Below are 23,414 nucleotides of genomic sequence, written 5' to 3' on the forward strand. Positions count from 1 at the left end.
TCCAGCCCGCAACCTCCTGTTGACTTACATAACAAGAGAAGACCCCACTGTTAGTAGTGAGCTTTATGCGTTATTGTCAAACTTTTTGCCTCCTTTAAGGCTGTTGCATTCGACGAGACTGACGTGACAGTGTGGTACCGAATCGGGACCATGGCCGTGACGCTCTATCAGCTCCCGCTGGCCCGGCTGAGCTTCGTGCAAGCCTTGAAGTGCAGCCCCAACCACTGGCCCAGCCTGGACAATCTCTGCACAGTGCTGTATGCGCTCAATGACTATGCAGGTAAAATGACCGGCCTAGACGTGCAGTCACTAACCACTTCAAGCCAGAGGTTGCGTAAACGTGTAGGGATTTTCTGTGTCCGTACCAAGGGGGGCGTTTACACATGCTCTGGTAACCTCTGCGTGCAGTACCGAATGGTGTGTCTGCTCGTCCACATGCCTGAGCGATTCACACGGGGGCTTGTACATGTACTTTTCAGTGGAGATATCCAGTTGTTGTAGCAAATGACATACCTCGCTGTTGTCTCGGAGTTCCAAAGAGCGACGTCGCGGTGAGAAATGTCGCATGAATCTTGAGCATATGACCAACAAGCGTCTGCATCTGTAAAGTGTAACTTTGTGAAAGGACGGAGGTCTTGGTGTCTCGTCATTCCAAAAAGTCAGTATATTTGGCGGAATATAAGACAAGAAATGGGACAAGTTCATTGTGGAAAAGATACTGTTGGCAGGTGGTTAAACCTCAGAAAGTTGCTCCTAAAACAGCGAGTGAGAAGTAACTTCAAATCCTCGTAAGAGAGCCTTGAAGTTTGAATTTCAAGAAATCAGCAAATCCCTTTTACACATATTTTCAGGCTGTTTGTTCTACATATGTCAAGCCCTGGAACGGGACCGCAAGTACAAAAAAGGTAAATGAATTAATTGACACCAAACAATCGTTTACATTTATGTATCACTGTCATTGGTCATATGCTGTGCCTCTTCCTATGGCCAGACATTTCATTCCTTCGTAGTATTCAACCCTTCAGGAGCCGGGGAAGGGGCAGATTCCCTCACCCCTCAATATTCTTTCTGATATCACCGCAGTGCATTTTTTCTCATGAGCCGAGTCTTTTAGTGTTACTTTTAGTAACTCTTTGCAGTCATTTTTGCACCCATTTTGTGAAAATCAAGTATACCATTCCACACAGCACCCATTTTTTGTGTCACGTCAGCCATAAGATGTATACTTTTCCCACTGCTGTGCTCAGTGCATGCAGGCTGGCACGCATGTGGTCTTGAACGTCAAATGACTGCAGTAACAAAACCGTATTTCAGAGTGTGTTGAAACTTCACATTTGAATTGATAACGAGCATCTGTACATGCATGCCCTGCTTTAAAACAACTGGGCATAGGTCAGGCAAGTTCATGGGGCAGGGGAGAGGGAAGGGAATCTCCCCCCTCCCCGCTGTGAGATTGTTCAAAATAACTGGGCTCTTTTTGCGTTATTGGGCACAAGTTTCTCCCATTTCCTTTATACATAATGCTTGCCTACATACACAAAGGTTTGCTAAAAGGTTTGCATCAGTGACCACATGACGATATCATCTGTACATCTCCTCTTCCTCCAGGAGTTGTTCTGCGGGAAAAGATGTTCAAGGAGCAGCCCTCGTTGAGGAAAGACAGCTACGACTTGTTTCAAAATTGGTGAGTTCTCTCCTTTATTCCGCAGCCAGACAGAACCCCTTGACTTGCATTTGATGCTCTGGCAATCTGCCAGTGGATTTCCCCAAATCCTCCACTGTGCTGGAAGCCTTTGGAAACATCCTCTGTTCTTTAATTCAACTGACCAGGAATGCCAAGCCCTGTGCTAGGCTCTACCTTCCCTAGTCCTTCAACCCCCAAACTCTCGTTGCTCATTTGGAACAGTCAGGGGGGGTTGAGGTTAATATATATGTCTCTTCATTTCTTGCAGTGGCACCGTTTTTCTCAAAGCTGATGTTTGATTGAGTCTGGTACATGTACTTATTCTCAAGGGGACGTGTAGCCTGGTGGCTAGGGTTTGCAGCTTCCAATCATGGGGTTGGGGGAGGAGGGTTCGAATCCTGGCAGGTTGAGACTTTGGGCAAGTCATTCACCCCTTCACGCCCCATCTCCATCGGGGAGGAAATGGGGACTGCATGTGGGCTTAGATGGTTATTGTGCTTAGCAATGTGCAGCTGATATGGCAAGCTAATGTCCACTGAAAAAAGTATTTTTTTTTTTTTTTATCGGTAAAGGGAATATGGTCTAGGTGATTGGGGTAGGTGACCCACGATCGCGGGGTTGAGGTTCGAATCCAGCTGCTGGCCGTAGGTTGTGGCCTCAGGCAAGCCGCAAGACTGCTACTTGCCTTTGCCGACCCAGGAGTATAGGGCCTGCTGTTCTGACGTCACAGTCGTGTTTTTTCTACATGTGTTTGCCAAAACTCTGGTTGGCCGTTGGTACAAGAGTATAACTATAAATCACCAGAGTTAAAAATCCTTTGCAGGTGCCGGTATGATAACGCCAGACGATAATACACGTACTGCTAAATACCAAACGAAAAACAACCCTAGTATCCTTCTTCTCATTAATGGGACAAAATGTCCATTTTGAATGAATTTGAGGTAAAACCAAGATGAGGAGGAAAGGTGATATTTCTGGCAACTTTGACCGGCCACACAAGTTGTAGGCAAAATGAGAGAGGTCTTTAAATTGGTACACCAATTGGTGCATCCTAATCAGTACGAAATGGAAAGATTCTCAGTTGCTCCATGCTTGGGAAAGCAGGGACAAACTGCTAGCCTTGATCAGTCACGTTGGCAGGGAACCGACTTCACTTATACTTTGCGTTTCTTACGTTCTGTCCGCAGCCAGGATGTCATTCGGCCATCCCAGATAGACAGAGCGGAGGCAGAAAAAGTAAGCCAAGTTCTATCATTATCTCCTTCTAAACCCCACTAAACAATCCCAACCAGCCAAAGTCTAACACCAAGGTTTGTTGGAATTTTTTTGGGATACGCAGTGTAAGTACTAAACCAGTAAACTGACTGTTTTATATGGAATTAGACAGAATACAAATGAACAGAGTCCAACTGTTTATGTGCACGGTTTACCATGTGGTGTTGGGATTTGCAAGGATATGGAAGGTTGCTAGGATATCACTCCAGGGAGTTAGGGTGCTTCTCCATGGTAACCATTAGCCTACTGCTATAGAATTTATATCTTTTTGTACCTTGCACTCACATAATTGATTTCACGTCTTCCCCTTAAGGCCGGTTTGTACTTTAGGCAAATGCAAAAGCGAATTTGATGTCACGAAAAGTTTGCAGCGAACTATCGCTCAAGTTGGAATGTGTTCATTTTTTGTGAATCTGTAACGGGAATGTTTGGTCTGGCCTCACAGATTAGCATTTGTTTTGGCTCTTGCGCGAAGCACGAATTGGCCTTTACTGACAGTGTTACTTCATTCGTGTGAGTGATTGATGACAACTGTGAAATAAATTTTAAATTTACAATAGCCATAGTCAAGAATTCACATTGAGAACACAATATTGATGTCTTCTAAATGGCCTTTCAATTAATGGAAAGTCACCCATATGTAGATATAGCGCCACAATACGGGCGATTCACAATAGCGCACCACCAAGAGTTTGAAATTTGTCAACCCTTTCCAAATGCGCACTGGGTTGACAAATTTCGCGCACTGAGATTGGCTAATGCGTTGCTAACTCTTGGTGGCGCACTATTGTGAAACGGCCGTATCATTTCATCTATTAAAAGCAGTGACTCCTCCAAAGTGCACCTACGTGACACTGTAGCTCGCAAGCCTGAAGAGCCTTAGAAATGGGAGGAAAACCCTGGACAAATATTTCTAGGAAACCTACTGAATCAGGTAGGGTCTTTAAACCCAATCTACATGCTGGCTTAGGCGGGATTCAAACCTGGGCCGCAGAGGTGGAAGTCAAGGGGTGTGCATGTATGAACCACTGAGCCAGCCTTGTGCCCTTTAAACCCAATCTACATGCTGACCTAGGCGGGATTCAAACCTGGGCCGCAGAGGTGGAAGTCAAGGGGTGTACATGTATGAACCACTGAGCCAGCCTTGTGCCCTTTAAACCCAATCTACATGCTGACCTAGGCGGGATTCAAACCTGGGCCACAGAGGTGGAAGTCAAGGGGTGTACATGTATGAACCACTGAGCCAGCCTTGTGCCCTTTAAACCCAATCTACATGCTGACCTAGGCGGGATTCAAACCTGGGCCACAGAGGTGGAAGTCAAGGGGTGTACATGAATGAACCACTGAGCCAGCCTTGTGCCCTTTAAACCCAATCTACATGCTGACCTAGGCGGGATTCGAACCTGGGCCACAGAGGTGGAAGTCAAGGGGTGTACATGTATGAACCACTGAGCCAGCCTTGTGCCCTTTAAACCCAATCTACATGCTGACCTAGGCGGGATTCAAACCTGGGCCACAGAGGTGGAAGTCAAGGGGTGTACATGTATGAACCACTGAGCCAGCCTTGTGCCCTTTAAACCCAATCTACATGCTGACCTAGGCGGGATTCAAACCTGGGCCACAGAGGTGGAAGTCAAGGGGTGTACATGTATGAACCACCGAGCCAGCCTTGTGCCCTCTAATGCCCCTGTCGATGCACTCAATCCCAATTTCAACAGATAATCAAGGAGGCCCTGACATTGCGAGAGGAGAGACGCGCTCTGGCCAAGAGAGAGCCCATGCCGCTGGTCAAGTTCTTGACACCATTTACATCATTCAGTTCATTCACGTGAGTGACAGGAACCAGTCTCAGAAGTTTTGAGAACTCATTTGGGACCAGTGAACTCTGGCCATGAAAAACTATTCTGCTAGCCACTGTCATATGAAATTTGACAACTACCTGGTACAAAGTCAGGGTCCTTTGCCTGACGTGGAGTTAATCTCTACTGCATGGCCAGTTTTTGTTCCAACAGACCTCCATCATGGGGCAGCTATCTTGTTCTTTCTGCCATTCAAAGTAATTTAATCAAAGTAAAGGAAAGTAATATATGCGCAGCAGAATGAGCAAATATCCGCCCAGGGCCGGACACAGCCAGCTCAAATGGCGTGACAATTTGGCTGGCAACCAGAATTTGCCAAGCAATTATTTTCTGTGCTCAGTGCATCTCCGTGCCCAACAAGGCTGTGTACGAATCACTTTGCTGCATGCAGAAATAACACCCAACTCCGTGGCAGTGGCTGCAGCCAATTCCCCTAGAGTTTGTAGTTTCAAGTTGCAGCCAAGTGATTCAGAGGCACCCCGACGACTATGACATTGGTCCATTGTTGTTAATTGTTACTATCCATTCATGCCTTTACAACTTGAAAATCTCTTTATGGAGTTTCACACAAAGTCTTGTACGGCTCATAACTTCCAAGTTGTACCAAACGAAGACTTTGTTCTAAAAGTTACTCTGTTGTAAGGTAGTCTGTGTTATATTCATGCACATGTGCTGTAGGTGGAAGGGTCTTGGTGAAAGATTGGTCGCCCTCTACAATCATCTCGTCGAAAATTCTCCTCCACTGGTGAGTTGCCTTATAATAGGATACTGAGTCGTTGATTACTTCACAACGCTATGGTTGTGCAAAACCAAAACTTCTCAGATGTAGAATCCCCCAAGATCTTCCACTGTTAAATTGAATTTCACATTTTGTGCCTTCGTGAATGATGTTGTGCGAGACAGTCAGACTGTTTTCCTGATCCACATTTGAGGTTCATAATTTTTATTTGGTAACCCTGAACTGTGGAGTGTGCTAGATACCAAAGTAACATCACGGTAACAACGCCCTCACTTGTCAGGAACTGCATGGTACGCTTTAAATGTTAAAAAAGAGCTTGTAATAAAATCTTAATCCAATATCTTGAAGTGTTTGAATGAGGTTCAGGGTCCACATTGCCTAAAGTCACATTTCTCTGATCAAATGTAATTTATTGTGTTTGAAACGCAATAATTATAATTATGTAATCAATCATTATAATTAATTATGTAATTTATAATTTTATTGTATTGGAAACATCCTCTACAATTATATTTTCTGCTCAGAGTTTGTGCTGTAAAATTGATATGAGTGAGTACGTCCAGCATCCCGAAGAGAAGGAGTTCAAGGTTTCAGCAGGAAGGGAAAACCAGATCACACCGGCTAAAACAACCCAGGACACACCAATGGACATAACTGAGCACACACCCCCAGATAACAACCAGAGCAGATCATGTGTACCAGAAAGCAAGACGACACTCTCAGCTGACGACTTGCAGCACAGTTCGGAAGACAACTGTGACGAAAATTTCAGCTTACACGAAAGCCAACAGGAGACTGCACAGACAAGCGGACAGGAAACTATGGAACAGACCCCACAACAGACCCAGCAGCAAGCCCCACATCAGACCCTGCAAGGGACTCAACAGATCCCACCACAAGAGACGCAACAACACGGTCTACAGCAAGCGCCATTGGAAACCCCTCAACAGGTACCACAGGAGACTCCACTGATCAGCCTGCTGGATATGCCTCAGCAGACCCCACAACAGGTCCACGAGCAGACCTTACCATGCACCCAAGACCAGACCCCACAGCAGACCCCAGTTGGAAGCAGTGACATCGACGGTGAGCACACCAAATGAACAGGATGGATTATTGATACTGCATACCTTCGGCTTTTGTTTGATGAAAAAAAATTAATTCTGTAGTTAAGATTTAACTCGTCATTTGCCAGAAAGACAACATCATTGCTCTGTGTTTATTTCAGATCCAGTTGCCATGGAAACAGAACCCATCCCAGTAAAAACCAAAATGCGAAGAGGGCCCAAGAGGAAACGAGAGAAGGCCAATCACCCAGTGCCTGGAAACCGACGTTCCACTCGGGTAAATTCTGCCCGGTCCAGGATCCATCTCCGTAGCCATTCATTTTGCAACATGGCCCATTAAATCATGCCATTTGTTAGATCTAATTAAAGAGGCCAGGACTATCTGTTGCTTGCTCTTGTGAACGGTTAAAAATGCTTTGCCCTAGCTTCATTTTTTTTTCGTGGCCCAAGAACTAACCCTGGTATTGTTAGACTTTAATGTTTTGGACGATTCAGACAAGCCCCTCGTTATTGACTTTGTATCATACAATTTGGTAATCCTGGTAAAAAAGGACCCAATACGTTGGAGTCCCCAATATCAAAGTTCCCCCAAAGCCAAAGTTAGAAAGTCAGAGCCTTGAGTTGTAGACAACATAAAGGTTATTCGCACTTCCTTGAAGTAACAGTTTTCTAACATGAAAGAGAGACCAGCAGAGATGATTTCACATTTGATTGCTGAGAGTTTGGTTAATATCGGCATCACAGGTTCGTAACACCGTGGGAAAAAAGAAAGAAGAGTGCATCAACTATCAGGAGATCCTGCGGCAATTCCTACCCTCCAGCCTTCAAGACAGGTACGGTAAATTTTTTACCGGATCTCATCCCATTGACAGCTGTTATATTCGCAACTATTTCCTATGGTTGGCCCCAGTTTGCAAACATATCAGCATTGGTTGGTGTCAGATGTTTATCTCAGTATGTACAATGTCTCCTGTAGTCCAAAGCAGGGTCAATATTTTCTTGTCAGTATTAGCTTTTAGTTGAAGTGTTTATTATTTGGTATTTCAATACTTCCTTGACTCTTTTTTTCACTCATTCGTTTGCTCTTGCACTGACAGCCAGCCGTAGTTTTACTAGTCACTGGAAGATGGAAATACGACCATGACGTCGAAAAAGGCAGACAAGCTAAGATTAAGAAACATACCGGGAGTGAGTCTGTTCATCTCCTGCCCTTAAAAAAACATTTAAGTGAATAAATGCCTGAGACTCATTTTGCTTGATGTATTCTCACCTGTTTGCATTTGAAGTGGAGAGGAAAGGGAGGATGCAAGGTGCAGATCGTCTGATCAAGATGAGGCAAGCCAGCGGCAGACTCCATCCTCCAGGAGGATGGAAATTGCAGGTATGCCTTACTACCGTTCAAGGGCAAGGTCACATTTGTTCATTTTTTAAGCAATTCCAGTCTTCCTAGTGTACATGTATTCTGAGTTACGAGTGCACATTGCTGTAGTCAACAGGTGTAAAGTGTGAAAGGTTTAAGTCTCTGCTTTTGGTTGTCAGATCGAGACAAACCAATGGGGCACGTGGAGACAGACGCCGATCAGTCAGAGAAGGTCTGGGAGTTCCTAAAAAAGAGACAGAGAAACAGCGGGATCATCCAATTACTTGACGATTATTTGCGGGAAATTGTGACTACTCAGCAGGGAGCATGGTAAGAAAGAGTAGATGACAACAAAATAATACTCAGAACTCTGAAGGGAACATGGTATTAGAAAGTCTTTACATGAGAGTAATACTCAAACTCATGCAAATGTACTCACAGACTTAGTACTTGTTTATCATTTGCTGCAGGCGCTATCTGCGCTGAACTCATAGAATGTGACCAGATCGTGCTCACATATTGAGCTTATGAGTGTCTTTGAGAGCTAGTTACTGTTCTCGTAAATGGTATTCTAATAGTGAGTACTTTGTGAGTATCTTTGTGAGGTAGTGACCTCTGTAAATGTTATGGGACAGTGGCTTGGAAGTTTGACCTCACAGACTAAGTACCTGACCAAAAGAATCCGCTTTTACGTCACTGGTGAGTTGGCAGATGGTTTGAAATTTTGCCTGTGATTAATTTGCTGATTGCTCTTGCTTCAGGCCGCCAGGTCTAACCACCGTTTTCCTCCAAGCGTATTCCTGCACAAGACGCCATGTCATCTTGCCCAGCATCTTCAGGTGAGAAATCGTACGTTCACTCTTTCGGTTCATCCTGTTACATCCCACAAGCTTTCTTCAACGTCTGGATCCCGGTTAGGGCTTACAGATACGTGGACACAGGTCATCTCGACCGCAAACTACGGATTTTTTTTTTTTCCCCAGTTTTATTGCCTATTAAAATACCATTACATACCTCCACTCTGCCTGTCAGCAAAGGTTGCATGACTTTTAGCCGACAGCTTTTGTCACCGATATTTTTTGCTGTGCCAGAAAGAGAGAATTGAAAACATTGCATCTGTCCCCAAGCACAGTTAGGAAGAAAACTGTGCTACCAGGAGACGTCACTCCCGCGCTTGTCTATTTAACAAGAAGAAATCACAGTTTTGCATGCACCTGACAATGACTAAGATTGGTATCAATTCAAAACAAAATGTTTAAAGCACACACGCGGCACTCAGTAAAATTATGTGATCGATGACATTTATCCCTTCAAAACAAAGTTCCGAATACAGCAGTGAACTCAAGACTGCCACCGGCTACGTGATGCTGACGTTCGCTGAGCTCAAGATTGACGAGCTGATCTCGGCCGGCAAGGGAACACCGACCAGCGTGTCCAAGAAGTAAGTCATTGTAGTAATCAGAATAATACAGAAATAAATATTACCGAAAATGGGTCACTTGGGAGACATTCCCATAGGAACGTGCACAGACTTTACTGTCCCATAATTAAATATTCCCTAATCTGACCTGAACCAAACTTTGTATGTTTTCAATTTAGACCCTAATCTATCATCTGTCAAAATTGGGCAATAAAATTTGGCCTCCTTCTGGTAGTTGGAGCATTAGGGAGACATTGAAATGTCTCCCTAATGACCGATGTCTCCCTAAGGTTGAAAAATTTACCACAAAATGTCTCCCAAGTGACCTATTTGGAGATATTATGACAAACCCTTTTTCATTATGAAAAATCCTCCAAGACTACCACTATTAAAACCATCAAAACCATCATCTGAATTCTAATCTAAAAATAATATGTTAAATATACTATACATATCACTGAAAGGACTCCAGGAAAATTGGAAGTTTATGGCTGTTTTCCAATACTCGACTTGGGCTCCGCCTCAGGCTTCAACCGTTTTTTTTACTTCCTGACTTTGAGGTCGTAAGCGCAATAGTAAGTCTGACAGTGCCACAAAACATCAAGTAAGATGCAAAAGAGCCAAACATGAGAGTACTTCAATTTAAGTTAAACACTTCAGGCCCACGGTCAAGGATTGGTTTCCTACACGAAGCCTGAGACGGAGACGAAGTTGAGTATTGGAAAATGGCCTGTGGTTGACATAAACATGGCTGACTTGCCGTGATTTGCATTTTTGCATATGTGAATAGATAACTTGAGGAAATCTTGCAACGGAAAGAAGAAAGGATTGATAAAACTTGATTCTTAAAAAACACTTAATCTTTTACCAGGACCACAAAAAATTGGAATAATTCATGTTCCCTTTGCGTAGCGGGGAACAGAATTTGTCAACCATTTCCCCACTATGCATTCTGAAAAATGGCCTCTCCATTTTAAACCTCTTGGTGGCGCACTGTAGCACGAATAGCCTGTGTCAAGAAAATTGCGTCCTAAAGTGCCAAATTTAAAGGGGGATGGGACTTTCCCCCGGCTTGAAGGTTAGAAAAATTCCAGCTCTTTGGGCTTATCCTTACAATGTATTCTCAAACATCCGAGGGCTGACACTGAAGCGATGGGGAAGTTCATCGATGAAGACCTGGGCTACATGCAGATGCTGACCAACTCGGGGGCAATACAGGAGGACAAATGGAGGGACTTTAACGTCCGAGGTGGGACATATTAACTAAGATTACAGTGGGGATGGACATGTGCATTTCACAGAGCCGCTTAAGAGTTAGCAGAAATGTCATGCTAACGTTAGCAGAAAATTTGCTAAACTTAAGCACCATTTCGTGGCTGTGCTTGGCGTGGTTGTGCTAAAGGTTGCGCGGACAGAGAGGTTTCTATTGTTCTATCACTTAGTTCAAGTAAATGTTTCCTTCAAGGTTAGCATACCTTTGGCTCTGTGTACTGCTTATGGTCTCCATGAAATATATGGAGTCTGTGGTAAGCGTGAAATTGTGTGCTAAGTAGCGCTGTGAAGTTAGGTCCTGGTTACATTGGTCAATGAGAGCACCCAGTGTTTTCTTCTGTCTTCTCAGCTGTAAGCATTTTTTTTTGCTTAGCGGCTCTATAAAATGGGACCCGAGTTGCAAAATTCCATTCCAGGCCTTTGGGTTCGCAGCACCTACTGTCTTACGGCGGACTTTAAACCAATGAAGCAAACGTGAGCTCAGCAGTTGAAAGGTCAAACATTTTTTGCCACACTGCCAAGAGATTGGATGGTTGATCTCCAGTGAGTTGATTTTTGAAAGTTTTTCACTCACGTGTTCTTGGAAGCTCTCGAAAAATGTTTTGTGCACTTTTCAGTTTATATGCAGACAACTCTAGACAGATTCCAATTCACAGTGCCAACTTCAGACTGTCCCACAACTCCATTGAAACTTTCATCTGTTGATTATTTCATTATCATGATTAGTTTACTGGTTGAAGGCGAGATACATGACGTTGCTGGGCAAGTCAGAAGAAGCGATTGATTCCTTTGACGAGGTGAGGCTGAATTTTTCCTTTGTAACCACCTAATTAACATCACTTATCTTTCAATCTGAAATCCCTTCAGTTTTTCCCTACTCCATTTTTTCCCTGAACAGTTATCACGCGCAATGCAAATAATCCTCTGGAATATCACACAGTAAGTGTGGCTTTTCAAACCTGAGTTGGAAAGTTTGAAGAGGTGAAAAAGGTGCCTCGGAGAATTGAAATATGAATTCTTGCATTTCTCTGCCACCAGTTGTGTGTTTCTTGGCCCGAGAATGAGTTGTATCCCAAGGATGGAAAAATGCACACCAGTGTATGTGCACACGAATCCGAGCGTTCTGAGTGGCCTTATCAATCTAGCACAATGCTGGTGTGGAGATGTAGGCGTTGTAGTTAGGTCAAACGATGGGGGATGGACACAACCTTTTTGAATAACATATGGATTTGCCTGAGACTGGATTACTTACGACGGAGTTGGCTGTCATTGACTTTTCTACGACACTGGTGACTACCATGAAGTGTATATGCAGTGGCAGGTATTGACTCCCAGATGCGGACATGACTGTGAGATCGCTGTAGTCCAGACCATCACAAGACCTGACAGGACCATCACAAGACTAACACAAGACCTCCAGAACATCCAAACTACAAGCTGTTCGGATGAACTGCAACAAAAGCATTTTTTTATCACTGTTTACCTCACTACTTGTGTCTGGTCTTGTGTCTGGTCTTGTGTCTGGTCTTGTGCCTGGTCTTGTGCCTGGGCTTGTGCCTGGTCTTGAGTCTGGTCTTGTGTCTGGTCTTGAGTCTGGTCTTGTGTCTGGTCTTGTGGCTGGTCTTGTGCCTGGTCTTGTGTCTGGTCTTGTGGCTGGTCTTGTGCCTGGTCTTGTGCCTGGTCTTGTGCCTGGTCTTGTGCCTGGTCTTGTGCCTGGTCTTGTGCCTGGTCTTGTGGCTGGTCTTGTAACTGGTCTTGTGTCTGGTCATGTTCCTGGTCTTGTGCCTGGTCTTGTGCCAAGCCTCGACTACAGTACTGTTTTAGACATAGCTTTTCTGTGCGTCCTGTTATCATGAGCAAAGTTGCTAATACTTGTTTTAAATTCCATTTTTGGTTGTTCTTCAGTGCACAGATATATTAAGTGAACCTTGGGTTGGAGAGGACGGGACAGAAAGGGTCATCACTCTTCCCAACTGCAAAGTGGATAACCGCATCACAGTCGGTAAGGAAGATGTTTAGTTCATATTTGAGTTGAGTACAACTTTCAGCAGGTTCCTGCCAGATGTTAACAAACGAGCTTACGGAAGAAACCAGATTAGGGCCGACGACCATTTAGACCCGGTTTGAAAAGGGCCCCCCGGTAAGCTCGCCCTGTTGCAAAAACCCCTTTCATACCGGCCTGGCTACCGGCCTGGGATGCTGGACTGGTTGTTGATCTCGAACTTCTCCATCCTGGGGCCTGTTGTTTGCAAGTACTGGTACATGTAATCTATCCCAGAAGGAACCTGCTTGTGGTTTTTAATCCATCAGCTCTATACAATGTTTACACTAATCCGCTTAGACCCCTATTCATCTGTGGAAGCATGGTGGGGGAAGCCTTTCATCAGGGACTTTGAAATGCCAATGTGCAGACAGGCCTGATACCGGCCTGGAGTAGCCTGAATACCAGGCAGGCATTGTACAGGGTGGGCTACCGGGGGGCCCTTTTCAAACCGGGTCTAAATGGTCGCCAGCCCTTACTGAACCCTTACTAGCCCAGTTTGCTAAATATCAAACACCCTTTTGGTCGTTCCAAACTTTGGCCAATTTGTGTACAAGGCCCAATTTCATGGCGCTGCTTACCGCAGAATTCCGCGCTTACGATCTCCATGCTGCGCTAACCGCGCAAACAGAGAAATCCTGCGCTTTAAGCACAGAAGACTTATATACGGGATGTACGCATGCGCACAAGCCAACATTCCTTGCTAACCCATGAAATACGTTCGCCGTAAGCATAGAATTTTCTGCAACGGTAAGCGCCGATTTTTCGCTTGCGGTAAGCAGCGCCGTGAAATTGGGTCCAGATGTGAACGTGAATGTGTAATTCATCAACACTTGTTTACATTGTATTACATTGCATTATTTTTCTACTGAATCTATAAAACCAGACAGTCCAAGGTTTGTACAGGGAACAAAAACAGGCCAGTGCAGACTTGTGCAAGGTTAAAGGTTGAATGTAATGTAAAGAAGAGCCATTTCACCCTTCAGTCATCTTGGACATTTAGAAATGGACTTGTGTATGGCCATGGTCCACAGCATGCACGCGATGACTGAACCCTTTTCCTATAAAAAACCTACTTTCAGACCTGATTAAGGAGCAGTTGAAGTCCACCCAGCACAGCCAGTCCCTGGAGGAGGTCCAGCGCTTCTATGATGCCGGGAACTATGAGCGGGTGACTGTGCTCCTCCTTCCGACATTCCAAGACACGGCCACTTCCAGCAGGCGACTCCTGAAGGAAGGAGCCACGCCCCAGAGGCCCTCTCAGCTACTGCTCCTGCATCGGTCGCTCCTCAAACTCGGTGACTACAAGGTATTCATCAGTGAATAACGGCAACGGCCGTTGCGGTAATGCTGGCAGTGACACAACGACAGTGGCAATGACACTGGCACTGACTGACAATGACAGATACCAGCTATGACATTGGAAAGGACACTGGCACTGAATGGCAATGACTGTGACAGTGACAGCAGTAGTGACTGTAACAGATTTAATGACAATGGTAATCATAGTAACAGTGACAGCCACCACAATGGCACACAGAGGTTTGGACTCTCGTGATTTCCCATGGTATTGATGAATAGTGGAAAAGAGAGTGCCCTTTTATCATCAGTACAGGCCTAACGTGTGCCCATACCAGTGAATCTTTTTAAGCACATTTACCAGTCAGAACCAAAGCAGCTGAGGCGTGATGAACACCCACCCTGACTGATCCAGATTGGAGTTCTTATAGGTGTATTATTCCTGACAGCAATGCATCATCTGCGGGGCTGCTGGCATCTGCGAGGCACTGCAAGAGGTTCCCATTGCCAAGACGCCGCCCGTGCGGGACGAATGGATAAGCGTCATCCTGGAGCTGTTTGAGATCTTCAACAAGTAAGTCATCTTGAGAGGCAGTAATCCCACGTGTTGACATTGGCCATCGTTGTGTTTATCTACAGTTGTTGTGTACATTGAGGATCATCAGAAATCAAAGGAGTTTATCTCATTTTGATGCGATTCTAACAGGGCTCTCTGTGAAGATGTGGACAGCTTGAAGCAGTTGGAGCGCCCCCAGCGCATTCGGCTGACGAGCGCGATCATCAGCGCGATTGAGATGTGTATGGACACAGACGGCCACTTCCCTCAAGACGTCCTACCCTGGGTTGTCCTATACAGAGTCATCAAACAGTGAGTTAATATAACGTCTTGGGGACGGCTACGAAGCTTTGGGATACTTAGGCTAGGAGACAACCTTCAAAAGTCCTCTGGGAAGGTTTCCCAAATCAACAAGTCATGCTGACGGTGCATTCTTCACATGTTATCATGCTGTTGGTCTGTAGCATGACTGTGCTAGTGCCGCAACTCAGTGCTGTAGTCGAGTCTGTCACAAGTCCCTGTAAGTCCATCACAAGTCCATCATAAGTCATTCAGTTTTTAGCCAATTCTCAAGCTATTCAAATGAGCTGTGACAAAAGCGTTCCCTTGTCATTGTTCACCCTGTTACTTATGACTGGACTTGTGACAGGACTTGTGACTGGCCTCGTGAAGGGACTTGTGACTGGCCTTGTGAAGGAACTTGTGACTGGCCTCGTGAAGGGACTTGTGACTGGCCTTGTGAAGGAACTTGTGACTGGCCTCGTGAAGGGACTTGTGACTGGCCTTGTGAAGGGACTTGTGACTGGCCTTGTGACAGGACTTGTGACTGGCCTTGTGAAGGGACTTGTGACTGGCCTTGTGAAGGGACTTGTGAAGGGACTTGTGACTGGCCTTGTGAAGGGACTTGTGACTGGACTTGTGAAGGAACTTATGACTGGACTTGTGACTGGCCTTGTAAAGGGACTTGTGACTAGACTTGTGAAGGGACTTATGACTAGACTTGTGACGGGCCTTGTGACTGGACTTATGACTGGACTTGTGACGGGCCTTGTGAAGGGACTTGTGACTGGCCTTGGGAAAGGATTTGTGATGGACTTGAATACAACACTACCACAACTGCTCATTAGCAAAAACAAGCCAACGACTTCCTTAAGCATACATAGCAATGATGGTCCTTTGGTTTGAACTCAATATGTGCGCACGCGCACAGGTTTGTGCATGCTTTGTGCCGGCCTTGCTGAGTGCGCACGGACAATTTCTGTCAGAATTTATGGTCTTTATGCGTGCATCAGACACCGAGTTGAAACAATTCCCACCAACCTGTCTCTTCGTGGTCATCGAGGGAGTACTTTATGTGTAACGTGCTTCAACCATCTCTCTCGGGTTGTTTCACCTGACTCCATTTTGTTGAACCGCACATCTTCCCGTCCATTCCAATCCTGACAGTTTCACTGTCCTCAAGACCCAGTTCACGATCGTTTGCCCCTTTTTTTGCATCAGTGAGGAGGACCAGCTTGCAACCATGGCAACCAACGATGATGCAGGGCGGTGCAGCACTCCCATGATTCCCTCCTCCCTCATGCTGCTGGACACTGCCCACGATTATCTCGGCCGGTGAGTTTTCCCTTTGGCAGCACTCCTCGTGGGGAGCGGCATGCCTTTGGCTCTCCCAGCTGGACAAGTCTGCACATCCAGCGAAAGGAGTAGTAGCTGTATAGTGCGTTCATAAATACGCAAGATGGTTGAGCCATTATTCCTATTAGTTGAGAGCCGTCACATGGCCTGTCTTAAAAAATTGATAAAGATTGATAATTGATGGCTGTGCGTCACCATATGTAGTATGCACCTTACTGGTGCCTGTCTCCATATATGGAGATCGTTTACAAATTCACGTGAGAGAAACGCACCGTATCATGGCTTGAGGGATATTTGGAAATAATGACATAAAATTGTTGACCAAAGTTATGGGAACTTTATAATTCTTAAAAACTGTGTCAAACTATGAGAAGGACGTCATTACTTGAGTACTTAAGTACGATTATGACTGGTTAGACTCCAAGCATTCCAAGTTTTTCAGTCCCTTACGATAGTATCTTGACCCTATCAGGCGTTCGTGGTGCTGCAATTCCAACGGAGCCTTCCTGCGTTTGTACATCTCTGTCCTGAGCCGCGAGATCGCCATGGGAACAGAGGAGGACCCGCATCCCTTCCTGAGCGACCTGCAGTACTCCCTGGAGCAGTGCTTCTTCTGCCTCCACAGCCACCCCAGCAGGAAGACGAAGGCTAGGCATCTTCAGGACCACGGCGTGGAGGAAGTAAGATGGTCGTTGTCCCCCTGAACCCTTCTTGCAACCAGACCCAATTTCATGACACTGCTTAACAGCGAGCAGCAAAATTATGCTTTACCATCGGCCTTGAGCAGGAGCACCCCCTGATTGGTTGAAAAGAACCGTGTTGGTGGGGAATGCTCCTTTTGTCGGTAGCATGAATTTCTTAGTCACTTGTGAACCAGTGAAATGCAGTTCCCACCAAGGAAGCCTTTCATTGCTAGGAAAATTCTGCCCTTGCTTGGGCCCGCTTGAGGTGGAGTGGAGAAAATTTTGCTGTTACCTGAAGTGCTGTTTCATGACGTGGTTGTGCTAACGGTTGCACACATGTGGAGATTTCCATTGTTACATCTCAATAAGCACTTTCTACCTTCTAGGTAAGCAGCCAATTGTGCTTACTACGTATTGTCTTCATGAAATATGCGGAGCCTCAAGCATGAAATCATGTGCTTAGCAGCGCTGTGAAATTGGGCCCTGGAATGCTGAACGTTCTTACAGGATTTTCTCTTGTGACTAGCAGCTCCTCGAAACTGAACTCTGAATTTTAAGAGGCTGAACCTGTGACCTCTGTCTTGCAGCTGCCCATGGACATGGAGGACGCCCGTCTCATCTTCGACTACTTCAAGCCCAGCGTGCTGCCCGAGTTTGACTCCTACAAGACCTCCTCGCTGTCGGGTGACCTGGAGAGCCTCCTCCTGAAGATCGTCCGCATCATCCCACCCATGGAAGACCCGCCTGTCACCATGGAAATGCTGCAGGCCTACGTCGAGGCCAAGACGGACGAGCCCCCTTCCATCCCTGCCGATCGGCCCATCATCAGGTAATTGTCAGCAGTCATTCAAGTTTTTCTGTTTTTCGTGGTGAATTTAAAAAAAAAAAATTATCTGATGCCGTTCAGTGATTTGTGCAAAGTTGATTGAAGGGCCAATTGTAGGGGGATTTTTTGCCCTGGAATTTTTACAAATGCTCCTCACAAATAAACCCGCCATCGTGTTCAGTTTTCTCCATTTTATACCAGTCAGTCGGTATTTCATGGTCAAATTAAGCAGAGACCTTTAAATTGTAAAGCCACGGTCCCTTACCTAAACTCTTTTTTTTTCAGACCGGTGGTCAAGGAAATTTACTACTTGCTGGCAGATTTCTACTTCAAGAACAAGGAGCTCTTGTGAGTACAAGTCCTTAGCGCTAAAAGGTTTTCTCTCCCTGCCAATGACGTTTTGGCCTGTATATCAATACTTATAGGGCTTAAGTTTTACATTGCATAATCGGTCTAAAATTCTCAGAAACAGATTTTTTAAGATCAAGTTTCAGGTCCTCCATTTTCCTCTATTTGCGTAGCTGATATTTCTTGGGCAAATAGTTTTTGAGTACTTTTCTCCTGAAAACTTAATTTTGACACAGCCGTGCCAGTGTGAAGTCTCAGACTGATTTGAGAATCTTACCTTCTTGACTTCACCATCCGACGTCCATATTCTTCATGTTTATTCAGACGTAGCCAATTGGCAGTCAAATTGGCACCTAGAAGTGCCTGACTCTAACACTAGAAACAAGCGTATTCACCCACGGCCCATTTCTGGTGATATCCGTTGTAAGCCAGCGGGTCAAAAGTTATACTCCGTTTTGCTCTCTTCACTTCTTTCTACCTGCGCAGCAAAGCCATCAAGCTCTACATGCAGGATCTCTGTGTGTGTCCGGACCGGTTGGACAGCTGGGCCGGAATGGCCCTGGCCCGGAGTGGACGACTCGAGCTCAAATTCAACATGGTCAGTTACACTTGCAATGACAAAAAATCCCATTTTGTTTTCCTCATATGCAAGTTCACTCTTCAGATCACTGGATCTGCAGTGTCATTATGTTTTTGTTTTTTTTAAGGTTGTCACTTCAGACAGGTGTTTTAAATGGGGATAGGTCAAAGTGGACAATTGCAAATGATTTTTTTTTAATAGGATTATTATACATTGATTCTTTTTTGCTGTTGTAGTGCGATTCTAAGACCGAGGGCACCATCTATAAACACTCTGTGGCCGCCTTGCGCTGCTTCCAGCGAGCCCTGGAGATAGATCGAACCAATCGCTCGCTTTGGATCGAGTACGGCTCTATGGCGTACATGGTGCACTCCTACGCATCCAGACAACTCAAGCAGGTAAACCCACAAGCAGTCAGTCGGTCAGTCTGTTCCGGTCCTGGTAGTCCCTCGTTTGGTCAGTCTAAGCCGTTTACCACGAGACTAGCCCACTGTGTATCTCCTTTTGCTCTTGTGCCAAATACTGCCCCCTTAGACTGAGCACATACGCCAGTTTGTTTGAGGACCATTTTCAATGAAAGACCTCGGGGAACAACAGCTCATTCTCTGTGGTTTCTGTGTGTTTGTGTCCTGAGGCCGTAATGCAAAACAGTGTCTTGTTTTCAGAGCAGGGAAGTGCATTGTGTCATGGGTTTGGATGTGACTCGGTTCTGAGTTTTGAATTGACTCTCTATTCCGAGTTTTAAATTAGGTCTGTTGTGAATTTAGAATAATTTCTTTTCTGAGTTGGGATCAACTTTCTACTCTGAGCTGGAATCAAATCTATTCGGAGTCTGGAATCAATTTCAACTTCAGAATTGATTTTCTTCTTAGTATGACATATTCTTTTCCAAGAGTTTTCCATCTTGACCTGTGTATAATTTTCATAAAACTTCAAAAATATGTGTTGGGATCAAGGTGACGCAGGAGGGGCGAAGTATAGATTAACATCCTTGTGCTTTGATGTGTAATCCCAAATTATGGATTGAAAGTCATGTCTCCTTTATATTCCATATGAAAAGAAATTCAAAGCGAAGCTGCAGAGGATTTATCAGTCAGGTGATTTTTGACAGTCAGCGTTCAGTTTACTCAAGCATACACAGAAACGTGTGCCTTTAAAGGGACCATAAAGTAGAAATATGGTACTAAATTGTACTAAAACCCTTGAAATTGCACCGCCAGGTCTCAATTTATCCGATTTTAAACCTTTGTTTTGCAATTTTAACCCATATTTTGGACCTTTTTTTTGTTTTTATGCTTATGCACATTTGCATATTCATAAACAAAACTATGATTTATATAACAGGTTTTGCCCTTACCCAACGTATATATTAATAAACACTGTATGCTCAGTGCTTGTCCGAGAGCTTGCGAAAAAAGTCACAAGCTTACTCGGGTGGGACTCGAACCCACGACCTCCTGCTTACTAGTGCAGACGTCTTAACCACTCGACCACTGAGCTTGCCAGGGTTGGCTGGCCGGTCCGAGTCAGGTGGTAAGCAGGTAAGTCAGGTAAGCAGGAGGTCATGGGATCGAGTCCCACCCGAGTAAGCTTGTGACTTTTTTCGCAAGCTCTTGGACAAGCACTGAGCATACAGTGTTTATTAATATATACGTTGGGTAAGGACAAAACCTGTTGTATAAATTAACATCTCCCCAACTCAAAAAAAATACATCTTCAAAACTATGATGTCATCCAAGGCACTGAATCTCAATGTTGCACAGATTTGTGCAAAGAATATTTCTAGATTTTTTTGAACACTGCTATGGTAGATTTCATTTCCTTTTGCAATTTATTGTTGTGCAAGTATATTGCAATAAGTAAGCAAGCAACCTTTTTCACAGAAATGTTTTCAGGTAGCAAATTTGGAGTTCCCAATTTGAACATGAAAACATGCAAACTGTACCTTGCCTTCCTTGATTTTTTACATGAAAGGAAAAGCGCCCTCACTTGTCCAGAAATGGTTGGTCAATTTGGAATGTTTAAAAAGTGCACTTTTCAGTTCATGTATCTCAAAAAAATGTCGAACAGTTCGTCATACACTTAAGAAGAGTACAGAGATACACAAAATAGTGATTCTAAGAAAATTATTTCATGGGTCCTATAAAATCTCTCAACATTCTGGCGTACATGAAATTGCCAATAGAAATACCCAGATTCGAAAATGCACGTGCCTTTGCCTGTCATGTTATATCACATGAAAACCTCTATACCTGCAATTCTAGCAAAATAGTCAGGCTCTTTCCATTCCAGAGTGTTCATTATAAATGAAGTGGGTTCGGGGAGTATGATCTACAATGGCCATCTTGTAAGTGAAGCTCGTTCAGCGTTTGGGATCGACTGGTTTTCTGAGTCTGGAATTTATCGTGTTCTGTTCTGCAGAGGGAGCAGTTTTCGCTGACTGAAGACATCGTAGAATTCCTGCAGGAGAAGCGATCGGAGTGTCTAGGGTTGGCTGAGAGGTGCTTCGAGGAGGCGAGGCAGTGCGAGGTGGACGGGGAGGAGGAGGAATGGCTGGTGCACTACATGCTGGGCAAGGTGGCCGAGAAGAGGCAGACGAGCCCTGAAGACTTCCTGGAACATTACAAGAAGGTAGGAGAAGGGTGGGGTTTCTGGGGGAGGGGGGGTATCGCAGGCTAGGCAAGGTGGCCGAGAAGAGGCAGACGAGCCCTGAAGACTTCCTGGAACATTACAAGAAGGTAGGAGAAGGGTGGGCAAGGTGGCCGAGAAGAGGCAGATGAGCCCTGAAGACTTTCTGGAACATTACAAGAAGGTAGGAGAAGGGTGGGCGGTTCATGGTGGGGTTTCTGGGGGAGGGGGGGTATCGCAGGCTGGGCAAGGTGGCCGAGAAGAGGCAGACAAGCCCCAAAGACTTCCTAGTGGATTACAAGAAGGTAGGAGGAGGTTGGAGTTGATAGTGGGATATTGGGGGGGGGGCTGGGGGTGCATTGTGGGAAGGTTGGTTTAAAAGAAGATGAATCCTGAAAAATTCATAACAGAGGAAGAGGATGATGGAATGTGTGGTCAGTGTTGCATGCTGGGAACAATGGCTTTGACGGTACAGACAAGTCCCAAAGTACTTTGATCTGACTTCATTTGGTTTTAATTTCATACTATTTAAATTTGATCTGTTTGAAAGGTATTTGACGTAATTTCATTTTATTCATTTATACCTCGTTCCAGAGGTTCCTTTGTTACCTGATTCCTTGTCTTTTTCTTGTTCAGGCTGCTTATTATCTTCATGAAGACGAGGCGAAATATCCCAAGAAGATTGCGTACCACAACCCACCGGATCTCTCCTTGGAGGCCTTGGAGGTCAGTAAACATGCATAATTCATGAAATTGATGAATAAATTACGAGCTGCCTTGTACAGTTTTACACATTGAAGCATACAGGTTCATGACTCTGCATGAATACTCCGTGTCTCCTTGTCTCCATTTCCAGCTCTTGCTTTGGGCATTTGTTTCATGAATTCAGTGAAGCTGCATTTTCTGCCCTAAAACTGTCAAACTGTCTCCTGCAGGGTCGAAGCTCGGAGTGTTTCCAACAAAGATCGTATAGCGCTGAAGGCGCAAGATGGATAACTCTGCCCAAAAGGTGTAATTACCATGGGCGCCATTGGAGCAAGCGATATGCTTGCACAGTTTACGGTAATGCTTTAGGCGTAGGTGCACCAGGTGTACGTGCCTGCCGCGGCGCCAGCGCCTGTGCGTTAATGTGTATTGGGCAGGCATATCGCTTGCTCAAATGGCGCCCATGCGATTACAATGTTTTACGTGTATTCACGTGAAGTTCTCCATGTTGCGCCGCTACACGGCACCCTATGATCTTTGGTTTCCATTTTGGTTCCAGCCTTAAAAGCTTGAATCTTGGAGTCTCACTTGAAGCCGCAAACGGGAGACAGAGTCGTGATTGTCTCACTCGCTATCTCCTTGTTTCTCGGCAGATGTACTTCAGGCTTCACGCCTCCATCTTGAAACTGCTGGGGAAACCCCTGCCGGGTTTCCACGGTGATTATGCCATGCTTCAGCGCTACGTCTTAGAGGCTGCCGACGAACCATTCGTTTCTGCCCAGGAGAAAATGGACACTAGTGAACCGTTAGTTGACCTTTGAACCCGTTGCATGAATATTGTTCTACATGCTTAGAATTTTCAGGGTTTGAAAAGCTCATTTAAAACTCATCTTATTTCCTTTCAACCCAACATCAGACCCTCTTCAGCAGACAACGACCCGGACGCCAAGTCGCCATTTCCCAGCATCAGAGTGCAGCTGGAGGGCAGAGGTCAGGCCGATGCTAAGGATCTAGAGGTCAGACCAGAGAAGGCCAAAGTTCCTGGCAGTCCCTTGTTTGTTGCCACCCCGACTGACCACGACTACGTACGGTCCAGGGGCAGAAAGAGACAGCTAGTCATGACCTCAACAGGTGAGACTGCTCCGACCCCTTGGTCAACTGGAGCAGTGGGTTGTCCAATGAGCCCTAAGCTGGCCCAATAGAAGGTGCAATTTTCTTAGCAGCGGAGGCTCCTTTGGTCGGAAGTGAACTTTGCTGGTTCAGGAATGACCAAGAAATGCACGCGTAACGGTGGCTTCGTGCCAACAAAATAACCCCTCCTCACCAACATGGCTCTTTTTAATCAATGAGGGGGTGCTTCTGCTCAAGGTGGATTGCCTCAGCCAAACTGCCTGAAAAGTTTTTGAGTCGAGCCCAGCCACCATTATCTTTAGTTTG

General features: G+C 45.3%; 1 protein-coding gene across 1 annotated transcript in view; it reads left to right on the forward strand.

Annotated features, from left to right (window-relative positions):
• LOC110982405 (calcineurin-binding protein cabin-1-like) overlaps positions 1 to 23,414 on the forward strand; it is a 39,151-nt gene that overhangs the window by 5,968 nt on the left and 9,769 nt on the right. The window contains exons 6-34 of the mRNA XM_087131254.1: positions 100 to 280; positions 852 to 905; positions 1,609 to 1,684; positions 2,872 to 2,920; positions 4,678 to 4,787; positions 5,497 to 5,563; positions 6,082 to 6,643; positions 6,786 to 6,901; positions 7,369 to 7,457; positions 7,911 to 8,005; positions 8,164 to 8,314; positions 8,746 to 8,823; positions 9,306 to 9,425; positions 10,541 to 10,653; positions 11,403 to 11,473; positions 12,582 to 12,678; positions 13,800 to 14,026; positions 14,466 to 14,590; positions 14,723 to 14,884; positions 16,073 to 16,186; positions 16,680 to 16,887; positions 17,478 to 17,719; positions 18,002 to 18,064; positions 18,551 to 18,662; positions 18,881 to 19,042; positions 21,066 to 21,275; positions 21,909 to 21,998; positions 22,631 to 22,782; positions 22,894 to 23,108. Of these exons, the coding sequence (XP_086987380.1) occupies positions 100 to 280; positions 852 to 905; positions 1,609 to 1,684; positions 2,872 to 2,920; positions 4,678 to 4,787; positions 5,497 to 5,563; positions 6,082 to 6,643; positions 6,786 to 6,901; positions 7,369 to 7,457; positions 7,911 to 8,005; positions 8,164 to 8,314; positions 8,746 to 8,823; positions 9,306 to 9,425; positions 10,541 to 10,653; positions 11,403 to 11,473; positions 12,582 to 12,678; positions 13,800 to 14,026; positions 14,466 to 14,590; positions 14,723 to 14,884; positions 16,073 to 16,186; positions 16,680 to 16,887; positions 17,478 to 17,719; positions 18,002 to 18,064; positions 18,551 to 18,662; positions 18,881 to 19,042; positions 21,066 to 21,275; positions 21,909 to 21,998; positions 22,631 to 22,782; positions 22,894 to 23,108 (4,111 nt within the window). The remainder of the gene's footprint in view (positions 1 to 99; positions 281 to 851; positions 906 to 1,608; positions 1,685 to 2,871; positions 2,921 to 4,677; positions 4,788 to 5,496; positions 5,564 to 6,081; positions 6,644 to 6,785; positions 6,902 to 7,368; positions 7,458 to 7,910; positions 8,006 to 8,163; positions 8,315 to 8,745; positions 8,824 to 9,305; positions 9,426 to 10,540; positions 10,654 to 11,402; positions 11,474 to 12,581; positions 12,679 to 13,799; positions 14,027 to 14,465; positions 14,591 to 14,722; positions 14,885 to 16,072; positions 16,187 to 16,679; positions 16,888 to 17,477; positions 17,720 to 18,001; positions 18,065 to 18,550; positions 18,663 to 18,880; positions 19,043 to 21,065; positions 21,276 to 21,908; positions 21,999 to 22,630; positions 22,783 to 22,893; positions 23,109 to 23,414) is intronic.

Source organism: Acanthaster planci, linkage group LG21, assembly GCF_054643075.1.
Source record: "Acanthaster planci isolate LZ-2023a linkage group LG21, COTS_SCS, whole genome shotgun sequence".
NCBI classification, from domain to species: domain Eukaryota; kingdom Metazoa; phylum Echinodermata; class Asteroidea; order Valvatida; family Acanthasteridae; genus Acanthaster; species Acanthaster planci.